Below are 16167 nucleotides of genomic sequence, written 5' to 3' on the forward strand. Positions count from 1 at the left end.
CATCTTCACCAAGGAACCAATGTGGAATTACTGTATTTATACTAATAGAGTGGTTGTATTAACTGAACAGATAAATAAACACCAGAAAATATACCCAGAGAAATTATTCAAAACTACTGTAGTTCTAAAATAAATCTAGCAAACTGGATATGAATGTCAAATTCCTGATTTTTTTTAAGCCAGTTCAGCATGGAGCAAGTTTTTTAGCATTAAGCTTTTACCTGAAGTGGGAGAGGCTCATCATCATGAGAAAAGGAGTGCTCAAAAACCACTGCGGCCAGGATCTTTGCTGATTCAGGGTCTGTCTTCACAAACTCCTCAAACTGATGCTCTGTCTCAAACCCACGCACTAGAGAAAATAAGCAAGAATGAGGCATTTGATTGATTTATATTACTAAACTACTATTATAGAAACTCAACCTTGCCTTTATATTCAGATGCTTAGAATATAAAGGCTAATGCATTAGCATTATTAGCTCTTCAGTTTAGAACATCATAACAAAAAGTATTAATTATTATTAAATCACAATAAATATAACTTGACAACAGTAATGCAGTAAAGTTTTATTTAAAATACTTTATTCTAATTTAGATATCAATTAAATTCAGCTTGTTAGATTTGGCACTCGTGTTTAAAACTTGGTGTACCTCATCATGCACACAACATGCATCACCATGGCACAAAAAAGGTCAGACGACTATCAGTGCCAGTGTTGCAGTGATAAAGGTGGGGCACTAGAGATAAAGCCCTCAACCAATAGGAGGAAGAATATAAAAAAATGAGGACAGACGGGTTCAACTGAGTCCCTTTGTTGAGAAAAACAAACCTGTTCTTTCTGTTTTGACTTCTTCCAAAATACCTGTTTCGCCTGAGGCACAACACTTGTTTTCCCTCATTTCTGTTTTTCTTTTCGTATGTACCTTTATAATAACTTAACAGTATCTGCACATGCTTAGTGAAAAACAGAGGTCACTGAAGACATGCCAGAAAACATTGTAGATACAGTATAAGCTGTAAGCTGAGCCTGTAAATCAACACCACCTTAAATGACAAAGCAATGAAACAATATCCATTGGCTTCCTGCAAAGCTTGTTTTCACAATAGCAACTGGCTCTATCATATGATCCACATTGACTAAAATCGACTGAACTGCATTAACAAGAAAATAAGCACTTTTTCTTCCTCTTTCATAAAGCATATTATCTATTGGTGTTTTATTTATATATATATATATATATATATATATATATATATATATATATATATATATATAAAAAAACACCAATAGATAATTAATCTATTAATTAATCAAGTAATTAGCTATTGCCTACTAAATCCAGGCGCGTGGGGAGCTGAAAAGAACACAAACAATAATGTAAACTTTGCTCTCTCTCTCTCTCTCTCTCTCTCTCTCTCTCTCTCTCTCTCTCTCTCTCTCTCTCTCTCTCTCTCTCTCTCTCTCTCTCTCTCTCTCTCTCTCTCTCTCTCTCTCTCTCTCTCTCTCTCTCTCTCTCTCTCTCTCTCTCTCTCTCTCTCTCTCTCTCTCTCTCTCGAGTCCTCACCAGCACTGATGAAGCCCTGTTCCAGGCTGAGCTGCACATCCTCAGCAATCTGGCGTACTATGCTGGAATTTGCAGGCACGTAGGCAAGTTGCAGGTTTGAGGGCAGCTTATGTGGAGGCCACTCCAGTAAAAAGCCATCATAATGCGTTGCATTGGGGTAGTTGGTAAAGGACACTTTCTGACGCAGTACAATCAGGATCGCAGAAAACATTAGGGGCAGTGTAATCTCCAACAACGTCACCAAGATCTGACGTTTCTGCAGGAACAATGAGAAAGTGTAAGCCAGAATGTGAGACAGAGAAACAATTTGCACAGATATAAAATTAATAAACCTGCATTGTAAACTCTCAAGATAATTCACTTGTAATTGGAGATTGAAAAGCAAAAAAGTCGGTTTGGAATGTCATTCTTCTATAAAACTCATATACATGAGGCATGATATGAGAACAGTACTGTGTTAGAAAACTAGTGCAAACAGTAGTTGATAACCTATTGACTAGAAGGACATTTCTAGTAGGAATATTGGGTAAAAGCGTCCCACTGAAGCATTAGAAAGTGCATGTGTGCAGAGATGGGTGCATGAAAAAATTTTAGGAAATGGTATGATTTCTCTTGGTGGGAGTGGGAAGCAGCAGTTTATTGAATATTCTGACTACTTCAGGAATAAAGTCTATTTTTTAAGTTAGGCAGTCATTGCTAAACAGACTGAAGAGTCCATAAGAGAGTTGTGAGTCCTTATAACAGCCATGGCTTTTGCAATTTCCATAATAAATAGTGAGACAGCTTGTCAGGACATTCTATTTGTTGTCCTTCTCCATGTAAAAAGTAGTAATTATTTGTGGACTCTCTTCAATCACCAGATGAAATAGAGATGATACTGGGCCTTCTTGGGTAGGCAGGTGAAGTTGAACAGCAGTTCTTAGCCCTGCAAAGCACCATTTTTATAGTAAAGGCATTATTGCTGATCTTGACACATAATTTCTTCCTGGTCAAAGATTGAGGGGTCCAGCTACAGATGTTGAGAACCTCAGTTCAGGCTTTCCTGAGTTGCTGTGGGATAACTCTGCTCAAAGCTGAAACGAACAGTATAAAACCACATACGGTAATCCTCACATAATTGCCCAGTTTGTACAGGTGGGTTAGAGATGGTGGATGGCAGTAAATTTGGTGTCTTTTGTTGTTGTGTTTGATGTAGTGATGTGATTAGGGTGGCAAGCATACTGGAATGAAACCAATGTGGTGGATCTATGCCCTTTATTTGTTTATTTAGCAGTGAAAATTCACTGAGACAGGAGACTTCATAGACCCAGGGACAATACTGGTCAATTTAAAACACAAAAGGCTAAAAAAGCACATTCCCTAAATGCCCAGCCAGTTATATTATCAGGCCCAAAAGCCTTCTAGGTGTTAACTGTGGACAAAACTTTTCTGATGAGTATTTGAGCAGAGTATTTTGTCTGTGGTAGGGCAAGTCTTTCTTAGCAAAGTTTGTGTTTCAAACCCTATTATAATAGGGTTTTATACACAAACTTTGCTTAGCAAGGCATCGCTACGAACACAAACCTTACTTGCGAAGTATAATTTCTTCACTTGGTGAATATCAGGCTTTGGATAGTTATATGGCATAGTAAAATGGACCTAAGCATAAATCTAAGTCTGTAGTCAGATACAGACTTTAAAAATAACCTTTTTTTAACAATAACATTTAATTAAAAAAAAACACATACACTGTATAGATAGCAGTGGAAAAAGTTATTATAAATTTTAAATTCCCCCTATGAAAAGACATTCAAAACAATACCTGTATCCTTTATTGATGTTAAAGAGAACAAAAAGCACATGAGGTATAAAAACTTTGTTTTTAATGGGCCATGTTTACACTACACAATAAATGAATATGATGATATTCAACGTCATAAATAATTTTTTTATATAGGTGCATAACTAATTATGCATAGATGCAAAAACATAAAAGTTTTTCTATGAGCAGAGTGATTTATAAATGTAGAGGTAGACAAGATGTCATTCAGTGGACTTAAGATTGAATCTTCTCCCTTTTCACTATTGGACAAAGCAAGATTAAAAAAATTTCTAAAGAACTTCTAATTGAAGTGCATGCAAAATGGAAAAATATTTTAATTTAGAAAAACGTGTAATTTCTAAAGAATAGTTCCAGAAGCAGTTTTATTTAGCATTGACTGAATTCCGAACAGCTCTTTATTCAATATACAATGCACACTTCATGCAGAATGACAGTATTAATGGAATTATTTGAAGCCACAATGGTCACTGGTGACTTGGGCACTGTGGATGGAAAGTGAATTTCCTTGAATATTTACATGTAAAAAAAAAATTAAATTACACTAAGGCATATCCTTTTATATTAGAAATGTACTTGTGTTGAATTTTTTACTTGTGCTGAAATATTTAATTAATCCACTTGATTACTCTTGGTCTTCAAAATCCTAGCCTCTGTATAAACCCTTTTTCTCAGATGCTCCCCCTGGGTTTCCTAGCCATCATCCCTTGAACTTGGTTTCCTAGCAACGCTGACTGTAGCAGCAAGCAGAATAAGGACAAAGAACGAGCCTCATCTTGGAGGTAGGAGGGCATGTGGTGATAAGTGTTCTAAAAAGGCTTCTGAATGGTCAGTTCAGAGAGCTTAAAATATATCTATTTAACAAGAAAATTTAAATGACAAGCAAAGCAGAGTTAAAACTCTGGTAACCGCACATCCTCATCAGGTAAAGTGCTGGGAAGAGGAGGCTGGCATGGCAGTATGATTAGTAACTCACTCTACAATTGATTTATTGAGTAAATAGAAAAACAAAAAAGAAAACAATTATTTTGACAAATATTTTACAGGAAAACTTAGACATTTTTTTTTACACTTTCCTTAGTATACGAGTGGATGAGACACCAAGTACATTTCTGTGAACTGACTAAATTAAGGGATAATGCCTTAAATTTCCAACCTTGAATTGGTAACAGAGGTTTAATTACCAAGTCACTACTGCAGGTTACAAGAAAAAACAGTCAATCCAGTTGACTCACTTTTAATGAAGCTGATATTTGAGCAGATGCACAATATCCAGTTCCTTTAAAGTCTAAACTGTCCAAGTATTCCAAAAAAAACTACCTATGCCACATGTCTACATCTACATCTCTCCACCTTCAAAACAATGAAGCTCCTTTATCTTACTGTTCTCCTCTGCAGTCAGTAGGTTAGGGATGTCCTCACAGACAGGAGCAAATGCATTCAGTTCAAACTATTTTGTCAGTTCCACAAGTTAATAAAAGTATAATTAACAACCATATGATCTCTCTAGGTCTCCATCTCATTCTCCCCCTACTTAATGACCACAGGATTAATGCAAAATTTTAGTCTAATTTGATTTGCCATACCTGCTTTGACCTTCTTTAAGGGTGCAGGTTTATTCATGAAGACTACAGCAAGGCCAGACCTGCTTCCATCTGACTATGGAATACTTACTATATTAATGTGAAAATCAATCCCTGTACCTTTGTAAATCCATGACAACACAATGACCATTGTGGAGTTTTCCAAATTCCTTAATGCATTATGAACAAACTCAAATAAAAAGAGAAGTTGTGCTGCACTCAGGCGGATCAGATTATGTTTTTTTTCTCTTTGACAGTTGTGAAATCTTACTGTATCACAGAGCAATCAATGACAGCATTCTCACATCCTCTATTACAGTCTGTTTCCTGTCTTCTTCCTCTCATCTGAAGAAAGTGCTGACCTGGAATGCTGGATGGCCACTGACCTACATAACAACATGCTCAGCACCAATTGAAGAACTCCACCTAGCCAGGTATCCACTTTGTTCTGAAGCCACAACACCTTCTTTCCATGTACAATTAAACAATACAAAAATAAATAATTCTATAGAACATAAATATAATATTTCTTTTATTTTTAAACTGCAAAATGTAAATTGAAATTAAATGTAAAGTGAATTTGGAAAATCCTGTTAAAAATTGTCAATTAAGTTTAATTTTTTGACCCTTCATAGTAAAAGGTCTTTACATCTTTGGTCTACACCTATAGCTCAAGTTTATGTCTGGTCTAATGTTTTAATAGCTGATTGGAAATACTGATTATTAGTATTTAATGAAACAGACAACCGTTATTTGAGGCTGATAAACCTGATAAAATGTCCTGTGAAATGTACAGTGTCTTATTTGACAACAGGTCATGTGTAAATGTGTAGTGTATGAAATAGGTAAATTAAGTGACCTTGTAGGTGAATTAACAACTCTAAAGTATGAGTATGTGTGAATGGCACCCAGTGATGGGATACAATCACACGTACTATCTGTTTAATATGTTTATTTACACCTCGTGACCGGTGCACCCCGTTACTCTGACCAGGATAAATAGTTTACTAAAGATGAACAAATGAATACAAATAAATAAATGCATGATTTATAATCAAATTGCTCCAAAGGCTTGGTTAAATACTCAATCAAAACAGAACAATCAACTGCTCTGGTCAGTGAAATTCATTACCGCAGAATATAGTAAATATATAATACTTTGTTGGTAATTAACATTTAAATGAATTCAACCCCTGGCCAGGATTTTTAGCAAGGTTAAAAGGCTTGATTATTGATGCCTTCTGTTTGGCTATAAAGATGCTATTTGCTTCCTGACAGCTGATAAGATAAAGCATTAGAAGAGTTTGAGAATCGCCTTTAGCAGATTAGACAGATTTGCCTTCAATAAGCAGAGAAGTCAGCACTGAAATAACTGGCTGTGTTTAAATTATATATCTTACTAAAATTCTCCTTTGTCTCAAGTATAGTGCACAACTCCAAGTCTTACAAATTACATTATTTATATATTTATTATACATTTACATATTTGGTCTTCACAAAACAATTCTGATGTATGTTTGTTCTATAAGCATCATATTTTCTTTCTTTAAAAGCAATTTCTTCCAAGGTAAAGCATTATGTCATTTTTTTATTTGCCTTTATTGGATTTCAAGTTTAGTTCAGCTACTTGTTAATTGATGGAATACAGAAAACCAGCACCCACTTGCTGTAGGTAGTTCTTCCAGAGAAGTAGTCCAAACTGTCGCCACACAGCCATGTTTACCTCACATCCACTGCTTTACAAACTAGGGAGATAAAAAATAAATACAAAAATTAGCCACAACATATAACATTTTATTTAGCAGTTTGTGCTTTTGCTTTTGGAATATATACTATAGTGCGGGCATCATCAAATGGCGGACCGCGGTCCGGGTCCGAACCGAGTGACGAGTCTGCGCGGACCCGTTAAAATCTTTGATATTAATAAAAATATAAATCATTTGTTCATGCGCAGCTAATCTAGTAATTACGACAGGAGCGTCATCAAGAGCCAAGCCAATCAAATCGATTGTTTACCTTCCAGCAACAGCGAGTGTGAGAGAGAGAGATAGAGAGGAGATGAGAGAAAATGGCTTGCTCGAAAATGAGAAAAGTAGATGCTGAAAACCGAACTTTTAAAGATGAATGGACGGACAAATACATGTTTATTCTGCCTGCAGCCAGTTCTAAACCTTTGTGTCTCATATGCTGTGAAAATGTGGCGTTAATAAAAAGTGACAACGTTAAGCGTCACTATGAGACCAAACATGGGTCGTTTGAGGAAATGTACCCGCAGAAGTCCGCAGTGAGGGCAAGTAAAATTATCGAATTGAAAGCACAGTATGACAGGTCTACTCGTGTCATCACGCATGCATTTACAGGGCAGCAACGTGCAAATGAGTGTTCGTTAAAGATCGCGTGGATTTTGGCGCAACACAAGAAAGCATTCAGCGATGTGACAGTTGTAAAGGAGTGCTTAAATGCGGCTGCAGAAACTTTACTTGACGGTAAACAAAAAGACGACATGTGTGAAAGAATAAAAAAAATCCCATTGTCATTGTGAGATGAAAAAGGGAGCTGCTCAAAGGTCTGCACTTTTCTTTTATTCAGTAAATTCTGCCCTGTTCTATTTTACTTGAAATGTAGGCATTCGCCTAAGTTTCCTGTGTTATTTTATTTAAAATGTAGTTCATGTTTTAAAAAGGTGGCAGCTCAAATGTCTTTTGTTTATTTTTTTTCTTGAAGATTAAAAGCACTTTTATTTTATTCAAAAGATTCTGAATGTTTTACATTACTTGAAAGTTCAGGCTGCTCAAAGCTGTGTTTGCACTTTTTATTTATTTTATTCAGAATAATTTCAGTGTCTGTTACTTGACATGTAGTAAAGACAACTACAGTATTGTTTTCCATTCAAGTGCCATACAAGTTCAGACTTTTCGGTATGTTAAAAGCATAATACTTTGAAAACACTTGAAATTTAACAATAAATTATATAGAAATGTATGTGCGTTATTGATTTTATTAACATGAGGGTACACTATTTTAAGTGACAACATAATATCCGGACCTTTGCTGGGAGAAAATTTTAGTAACTGGACCTCTTTGAATTTTAATTGAATACCCCTGGACTAGAAGAAGGTTCCGTCGACAAATTAGTCCAATTTTGACATTTTTGGTTCTTCTGTAAGATGAAGAACAGAAGAGAAGATTTTAGCAGACTGCCGTACATCCACAGTCAAACACGGAGGTGGAAGCTTAATGGTTTGGAGCAGGGAAGTTTGAAAACAAACTTAAAAAAAGGTAAAAGCAATATTAAACCAACACGGCTACTGTTCCATACTTTACCACCATGCAGTACTATTTGAACTGCAGCTAACTGTGCTATATGTGACAAAGTCTATTCTATTTATTTTTTTTAATACTGGATATGACTAGAAAATAAAGAGTGAGAAACAAAGAGCCTTCTTTGTTGGTTTTTAGGAGCCAACAACACCTGACTATACACAGTTGTTTGATTAACACCAATGCAACTGTGATATCATTGTGATGTCAAGGCAGCACACAATTTCTCAAGGGAATACCAAAAAAGAGAGGTAACCATCAGACCAGGACTAGACTCTCTACTCATATCACAAACATTTTCATATATATATATATATATATATATATATATATATATATATATTAAATGATAAAAATCAATAAAATCAATAAAATAATAATAATAATTACATACATATATATACATATATATATATATATATATATACATATATATATATATATATATATATATATGTAATTATTATTATTATTTTATTGATTTTATTTATTTTTATCATGTGAACACTTATGTGATGTCATTACAATCCCTTGCCATGCGGAAGCTCTCATCTCAAGTTGGTTCAGATACTCAAGATTGCAGCATGTGTGTGAAACCACACCCAATTCAATTCCCAAAGCACTCTTTTACGAGAGATTTGTCATTATACAATGGGGAAACCCACAATGCACTGCGACAAGGAACCTGCTGATATTATAGTGTTTCCCTTGCTTGTCATGGATGTAAATCTAAATCCGGGTTTCTCTAAAGGCCTACTGTACTGCATTATACAAACTGAACTGGGATCTAAAATATTATTAGGAACTGGTGTGCAGGTGAAGATATTAATACAATTTTTGAATATGGTGGGAAAACAAAATGTATTTTATTATTTGTAGCAGTTTATATGTCACTTACATTTACTGGGTTACATTTCAACTAAATACCTCATCAATTGTATATAAGCCAAATGAAACCCTACCGCTGAGCTGCAGTCAATGAGTAAGGAACACAAACACAAACACACAAACACACACACACACACACACACATAGCTCTTTCTCCAAACCGGACACACTGAACAATAAAGGAGAGTGTGTGTGTGTGTGTGTGTGTGTGTGTGTGTGTGTGTGTGTGTGAGCGCGGCGCGAGAGAGAGAGAGAGAGAGAGAGCGATTATTTCTTGGTTTTGACTACCTCCCGATCACTGATGGAGACGTGTAAAGGAGAGACACGCACACACGGAGATCGTTACCTTCATACACACAGGGCCCGCAGGATGAACTTCATGAGCTTTCCTCTCGGCCTGGGTGGTAAAAAAGAATCCCTCTTTGCAAGATGAAGAGGCACACAATATCGCTTTTCTTTTCACCCGGAACGGTGCTCCTGCGTCTCTGCTGTTTGGAAAAGGTCCCCCATCTGACAGTTATGTTAGTAAATATCGGCTCTGGAGGAATGACATTGCGTCCGGCTGCGAGCATCGAAACCAGTCGTCAACAATCCGAGTCACGTGACAAGCCAGCTGTCATCACGTGATCAGTATTAGGCCGGGACAACGTTCGTAAAAACACACACAAGATATGAACTGGATGTAAGTGTGGACTGCGTGTGTGTTTGCTGTAGAAATTAATTGTTTTGTACAATCTTTGTTTTGCATTGCATTATATCCCAGCGTTATAAAGGTCTCGAATTGAAATTATTGTTTTTATATTAACAGCTTATATTATGGGGACTGGCATGAACGACAATACACAATCTAATTAATAATAAAATGAATGTATAATGTATGTAATCACATCAGTGTTATACAATTATAACTTTATATAGTTATCATTAACATATACAGACATTTTAACCAAACAGTGAAACCCTGATTCTTTATATTATTCTTGATCACAGGAAAGGCAGCAGTGACAAAGTGGGTTCTGTTGCTGCCTCACAGTTTCAGGGTTCACAAGTTGGTTAGTGTTTATGTGAAGCAAGTTCACTGGGTCCATGTTTTTATTTGTTTGTTTGTTTTTTGTAGGGGGCAGGGAAAACCCAATCAATTTGTATTCCTGTCTCTTGTCTAATGTTTTCTTCCTGACCCAGATTCCTGAAGGTAAATGAATAGCATATTGAAAGGTATAAGTGACCAAACTGCTCTATTTTGAACAAACGCGTTTCATTTCAGTTTTATGGTATGCCAACATTAGCTGATATATAACACATGTAAGAGAAGGTCAGGAAAGTTATTTCATTGTGATTTTAAATAAACACCACCTGAGTGAGGAAACAAGTTTTGAGAATCGATGGACATCTCACTTAGAACTGCTGCCCTCTGTTCGGCGCTACCAAGCATCAGTTCTATAAGACACAAGAACAGCCTTTTTTCTCTTAAAACTTAAAACCAGTAATTAACTCACTTTTTATTTAAGTGAACACGTACAACATGCAATACATACTTTTTTCTATTTATTAAAATGCAGAAAATTTCTATGCATTTCCCCCATGAACATATCTGTATATAAGATCTCACCCTGACAGTACATTGTGTACAAAATCTTTTTGCTTTGATACACTATATTTAACTTAGAAGCTTCTGCCACCAAAACGAATTCATTGTGTGTGAGCACACTTGGCAATAAAGCCCTTTAATGATTCTAGTGTACATCACCACCATTGGTATTAATGCTGAAACGATTACGATTCCTCGAGTAATTAGAAAACAAACAAAAAAGAATCGAAGCAGATTATTTGCCTTGATGCTTCTTTTAGTCCCTTTAACTACACACGGAACACTGTTTCACTGCGGCCCATTATTACTGATACACCACCCACAAAACAAAACAGCGAGGGGCGAGAAGATTTATATCCACCGCATTAAAAAAAGTTTGCCTAATTCCGACCTTTTTTATTTAGCCAATTGGGCAGCGTCACCCCTCTGTGCCATAAAGATTTACACATTAAAAAAAATCGGCTGCAATCAATAAAATCGCATGGTATCAAACTAAGCCTCTGATCCCTGGAGGAAACTCTGTCTTACAATCAGCTCTGGAGGAGACGGAAAAAGACAGATGAAGCAGAGGAGCCGCGTTCATACACCAACAGCTTCAAACTTGGTTTGACCCACAACACGGTTACTGGTTGGTGTTTATTTTATTTTTTTTATGTGGCGGAAACGGGCTTGTATAGTCAGGCCAAAGTTAATATAGAAATTAACTTTTGTATTTTTATTTATATATTTACATTTTGATGCAATATGGCAATCAAATGCACTGTACTTGTTAATTATAGGACACTAGTTTTATTTTCTCTTGTATAGAAAAAGTACTTCTCGGATTACTCGAATAATTGGTAGAATATTCGATTACTAAAATAATCGATAGCTGCAGCCCTAATTGCTATTACACTCTGAGCTTCAATTCACCTGCCAGTTTTGATCACGTTGTTTCATAGCACCAGACCTAAATTTCAAACCCTTAAATTAGAACTGAAACTGTATACAAGTGTGGCTTACTTCTTCAGTCTGCCGGAAATTTGTTCTTCTCAAAGCAGGTGGGGTAAAAAGGCCTACTGGAGCATCGTTTTATTATTGTTTGAAAACACTTCTCAAACAGCTATATGTTTCAAATAGTGTTTTTTCACAGCTTCATACATATTGATGGGTATAAAATCAATTATTTAAAAAGTCACAGTACTAAAAAGATGCATTATAAAAAATAATTTCATGGTTTGTGAGGTTTCACAAATATAGGAAGTTTTCTACTTGTAGATCTATGGATAACAGACGTAATTGATTTTTCACTAAAGACATACACAGCGGTTAAGGAACACTGCTTCTCCAGCATGAAAAAAGTGCTTTGCTTCATTTGAGGATTATGAAGACATGGCATGTCTGATACTTTGCATTAAAACAGAGTGTGATGCAACACACTTTGTGTTATTCTATCATGTTAAAAACCTACCACAGATGAAATAATGCTATCACAGTAAGCACTGTTTGCAGGATGTATGCTGTATGAAATGTTACAGTACAAGTATTAACTTGACCACACTTAAAAATAACGACAACACCTTTGGCATCGAACATGGCACAAGACAAATTATTAGAATGATGGAAAAGGCACATAGCTTCTATACATACAAAAACATGTAAAGTATAATTTACTCTTCCAAATAACATCAGTCCAAAATAAACATATACATCAGTGCCCTGTAAAGTGTTTGATGAAACAGTTGTATTTTGATGGCTCTCAGTACCTGGATATTTAAAGTCTTTGTCCATTTAAAAAGAATCTATAAATGTAACCACACAAATGTAAAATCAGAGATAGTGATTATCTCTGGTGGAGGAAGCATGAGCATGTAAGTGTGGTCATTTGGCTCAGGTCTCACAGAGACACAGGTTCACAAGCAGAACGTTTTCAAGAATTCCAGTGGTTCAATTGTTAGGAAATGAATTGGCAAGTGACCCTGTAGAGGAGGTGTTTCCAAAGTCTTATACATTTCATTTAACACAGCACCAGATGAAGCAACAGGATCTTAGCAGGACCATCAGCATTGTTCTCGTCTCCATTTCTCTTAAATCAGACAGTTTTTGGCTAAATGGCTAACAATGAATAAAAGCCTGTGAGGCCAGTGAGCATATATATTTACCCAATGCAAACTGGTCCCCAAATAACTCTTATTGATTGTTAGCAATTTAAAGACTCCGAGGACAATTTATAACAGGATTTGAAAAGCTGCCATTTGATTGCTTCTCAGAGGCACAGATTTAGAATGGTACCCTGAATCTCAAACATAGCTGCTGGAGCCAAGTGTTCAATCACAAGCTGAGGAAAGCCTGTTCATGAGCAGAGAGCTCACCATCTTCACTTTCTATGTCCATCTCCCCACCACTGTGGGCTGCTGTGTTTTTCCTCTTCACTTGCAGGTGGATGGAGCCACGTGGTCTCTGCATGGGCACCAGCAGACGGAAGCCAGGTGAGGCTGCCTCTGACGCTGGGGCCAAACTGACTGGGGAGAGATGGCAGGGCACCAAGGAGGAAGAAGAAGCAGTGGAAGGACTGCTGCTCTGAACAGAAGAGTACCCAGAACTATGTAGGTTGATGCAGCGTGGGCGTTTCGAGGAAAAGGAAGAACAGGAGACAGTAGGCTCCCCCACGTTGTCCTCGTCACTAGAAAGAGCACTGCAGTGCAATCTTACATCAGCAGACGGCACACACAGCGGTAGCTGGATAGAGAGGACAGAGTCTGTGGAAAAAGAACACTCACCATTACTCATACTTTTAGAAAAATGACTGGTCATTTTTTTTCGCTTATATCATACACTTCTTTCTAGAAACATCCACCCTTATGTCCTAGAGCAGGGGTCTCCAACCACTGGGCCGTGAACCAATACTAGGCCAGGGATCATTTGGTACCAAGGGATACAGAAAGAATACAAAAAAATGATTATTTTATTTCCCTTTTATTTACTTTTGCAGTCTTCAGGGCATTTTTTTTTTTAATTGCCCACTTCAGCCTATGCCAATTTCCCCACACTTTTTTCAGTCGCAGTTTTTTTTATTCAACTAAGCTCGCAGTGATTCTGCATTATGCCGAGTTGAGTTACATTTTCATTATACATGTAATAATTAATTATATAATATGTTTACTAGTAACATGATGCACCTTATTGTGTTTAGTTATGCAGTAGGTGGTGTTTAACTGTGCAAAAATCTGGCACAGCTGTCAGTGATTGGCTACATGTATTTGCAGTCTGGGCTACAGAGGAATTTGCCCTAATTTTGCTTCTTCATACAATCCTGTGTATGTTTCTTATTGCCTGTTGTGGTGGTGTTGCCAAACAGCAAGAAATCTGATGACTGCACAAATTAAACATGATAGAGAGGTTTTAAAATCTTTGAAAGGAGAAGTGAACCTGCAGGCCTATTATTGCAGCTGTTCCTGGCTGTATAATAGTGAGGACAAAAAAAAAACAACAAAAAATGCAGTGCCGCTTCTAATACACACCACAAGATGATTTGTTTACTTACCTTCACACTCTTTCTCCCCATCAGTGTCCTGATCTCCCTCATAGCCTGAGCAGGAAGCATCAAGACTAAGGTCTAGGATGTCACCCACAAGGGTTTCCTCTTGATTGGACAGCTCAGCTGTAGGCGTGGCTACAAAGCTGCCTCGATGGGTATGCATGTTCTCCTCTCTCCTGCGAAACAAAGGAGGTACCATTAACATAATTGAATTAAGACAAAGTCAAGACAAAAGGGAAAGACTAGTGTAGTCAGACTTCACAGCAGTTCTCACAGTGGTACAGGATCTCTAAAATCTCTAAAAGCATGATAGAATTTGACTGGCTTTCTGTATATTGCTGATAATAAGGACAGCGTGTCTTAAGGTCTGCAAGCTTTTAAGGGATTTGGTGCTTTAAATGCCAAAATTAAACTCCATTGCTTATATTAGAGACAACAAACAATACTCATGTATGTGCCTTTCACCATTACAAACTACACAGGGAATGCACAGTGAACTTGCTTCTGTGAGAGCTCATAAGGTGAGATCTGTCCGACTTTGAATGGGGGAGGGGGATTAAAGGACAACCGCATAACATCATCTACCTCTTGCTGTTGCTGGATGGAGAAGATAAGAATGTGTGGATGTCTGCTGAATGGCTGTTAGCACTAGGCTGCTCAATTTGGGGCTCCACCTCTGGAACCCCCAGCACCTGGCAGAGTTCTTTATAGTCCATCACCTGTGAACCACAAATACCCAAGTACCTTTAATAATGTTGTAATAAAGTCTTGATAAACACCTTGCATGATGGGTAAAGATGTCCAAAAAGAACAGTTTTGTCTATCTATCGCATGAATCCATTATAAAAAAAATAAATGCAAATACAATACTCACCATGTCTTTACTTATATGTTGGTAGGAATCACTTTCAAACCTCTGCTTAACACCAGTTAAAGACACTTCTCTGTAGTCTTTTGGCACATCCTGGCTGAAACTAAAAGTGGAAAAGAAAATTAAATACAAAAGCAAGCATATGGCTGGTGTAAATGTAGTTTCCTCCTTTTAAACCACAATGTAAAGGTTTGTTCTATATTAATTACTGTTAAGAACAAATCACCCATGTGTATATACCCATTATCAGTTTTTCAGGTTTTCACTTAAATATAAAAATAAAATCAGTATATACATCTGAAACTGCTAGTAAAAAATGTGGGAGGGATTTCATTATCATATCCTGCTTATACAGCCATATTCTCAACAATTTAGTACTTGGTAGAAACCTCTGCATGGGTGCTGATTTGGGTAAACTGTAAAAATAATTCACCCAGTATTAATCAGCCAGGCAAGTACCTTTCAAACTATAGTACAGATTTCCCTCTGATGAAACAAATCCAGTTCAGAAAGGCCAGGAGTTGAGGCAGTCAGTGTTAACAAGCCTGAGAACTTACCACTTGATATAGATCAACAAAGCACAGGGCACCAGGTCATCTTCAGTAAAGCCTGTGGTCTCCACCAGCTGACTCGGCCATACAGGAGCTGGGAGAAAAAAGTGGACACAGAATGGAAATTCACTACTACAGACATTTGAAGGAACGTCTAAGCGAACAGTTAACAGTAAAAAAAATAGCTTAAGGTTACAGTTAGCATGCTTGCCAATCATGGCGTTTTTTTTAATTAGCGTTGGCAAGTTTGAATATTCCATGTTCCACGATGAACTAAAATGGTGTATGTAAGACTGTAGAACCATTAAAAATTGAGTAAGAGGGAAACATGCGGTTCCAAAATAATAGTTTAAAGTAGGATTTTAACCCCTTAGAAAAATCTAAATCTTATTTGGAAGTTGTGCACAAGAGACTGTACATGCTACAGACATGCAACTTGGCTGCATTCTGTAGTACTCATAGCATT

The 16167-nt window shown here is 36.8% G+C and overlaps 2 protein-coding genes and 1 long non-coding RNA gene across 3 annotated transcripts in view; 1 reads left to right on the top strand and 2 right to left on the bottom strand.

The window, feature by feature from the left end:
• Positions 1 to 10264, bottom strand: part of abca3b (ATP-binding cassette, sub-family A (ABC1), member 3b) — a 40497-nt gene extending 30233 nt beyond the window's left edge. The window contains exons 1-4 of the mRNA XM_046865507.1: positions 9521 to 10264; positions 6629 to 6710; positions 1564 to 1819; positions 222 to 349 (exon numbers count right to left, since the gene is read on the bottom strand). Coding sequence (XP_046721463.1) covers positions 222 to 349; positions 1564 to 1819; positions 6629 to 6682 — 438 coding nt within the window. The 5' untranslated portion in view covers positions 6683 to 6710; positions 9521 to 10264. The remainder of the gene's footprint in view (positions 1 to 221; positions 350 to 1563; positions 1820 to 6628; positions 6711 to 9520) is intronic.
• A 108-nt stretch (positions 10265 to 10372) lies between these two features.
• On the top strand, positions 10373 to 14448 carry LOC124396393. The gene is made up of 3 exons (XR_006927771.1): positions 10373 to 11390; positions 13181 to 13347; positions 14310 to 14448. It is a non-coding gene; the product is annotated as an uncharacterized LOC124396393 (long non-coding RNA).
• Positions 11819 to 16167, bottom strand: part of ccnf (cyclin F) — a 12399-nt gene continuing 8050 nt past the window's right edge. Inside the window, exons 13-17 of the mRNA XM_046865508.1 lie at positions 15708 to 15795; positions 15154 to 15253; positions 14865 to 14998; positions 14286 to 14455; positions 11819 to 13500 (exon numbers count right to left, since the gene is read on the bottom strand). Coding sequence (XP_046721464.1) covers positions 13073 to 13500; positions 14286 to 14455; positions 14865 to 14998; positions 15154 to 15253; positions 15708 to 15795 — 920 coding nt within the window. The 3' untranslated portion in view covers positions 11819 to 13072. The remainder of the gene's footprint in view (positions 13501 to 14285; positions 14456 to 14864; positions 14999 to 15153; positions 15254 to 15707; positions 15796 to 16167) is intronic.

This window comes from Silurus meridionalis, chromosome 14, assembly GCF_014805685.1.
Source record: "Silurus meridionalis isolate SWU-2019-XX chromosome 14, ASM1480568v1, whole genome shotgun sequence".
Taxonomy (NCBI): domain Eukaryota; kingdom Metazoa; phylum Chordata; class Actinopteri; order Siluriformes; family Siluridae; genus Silurus; species Silurus meridionalis.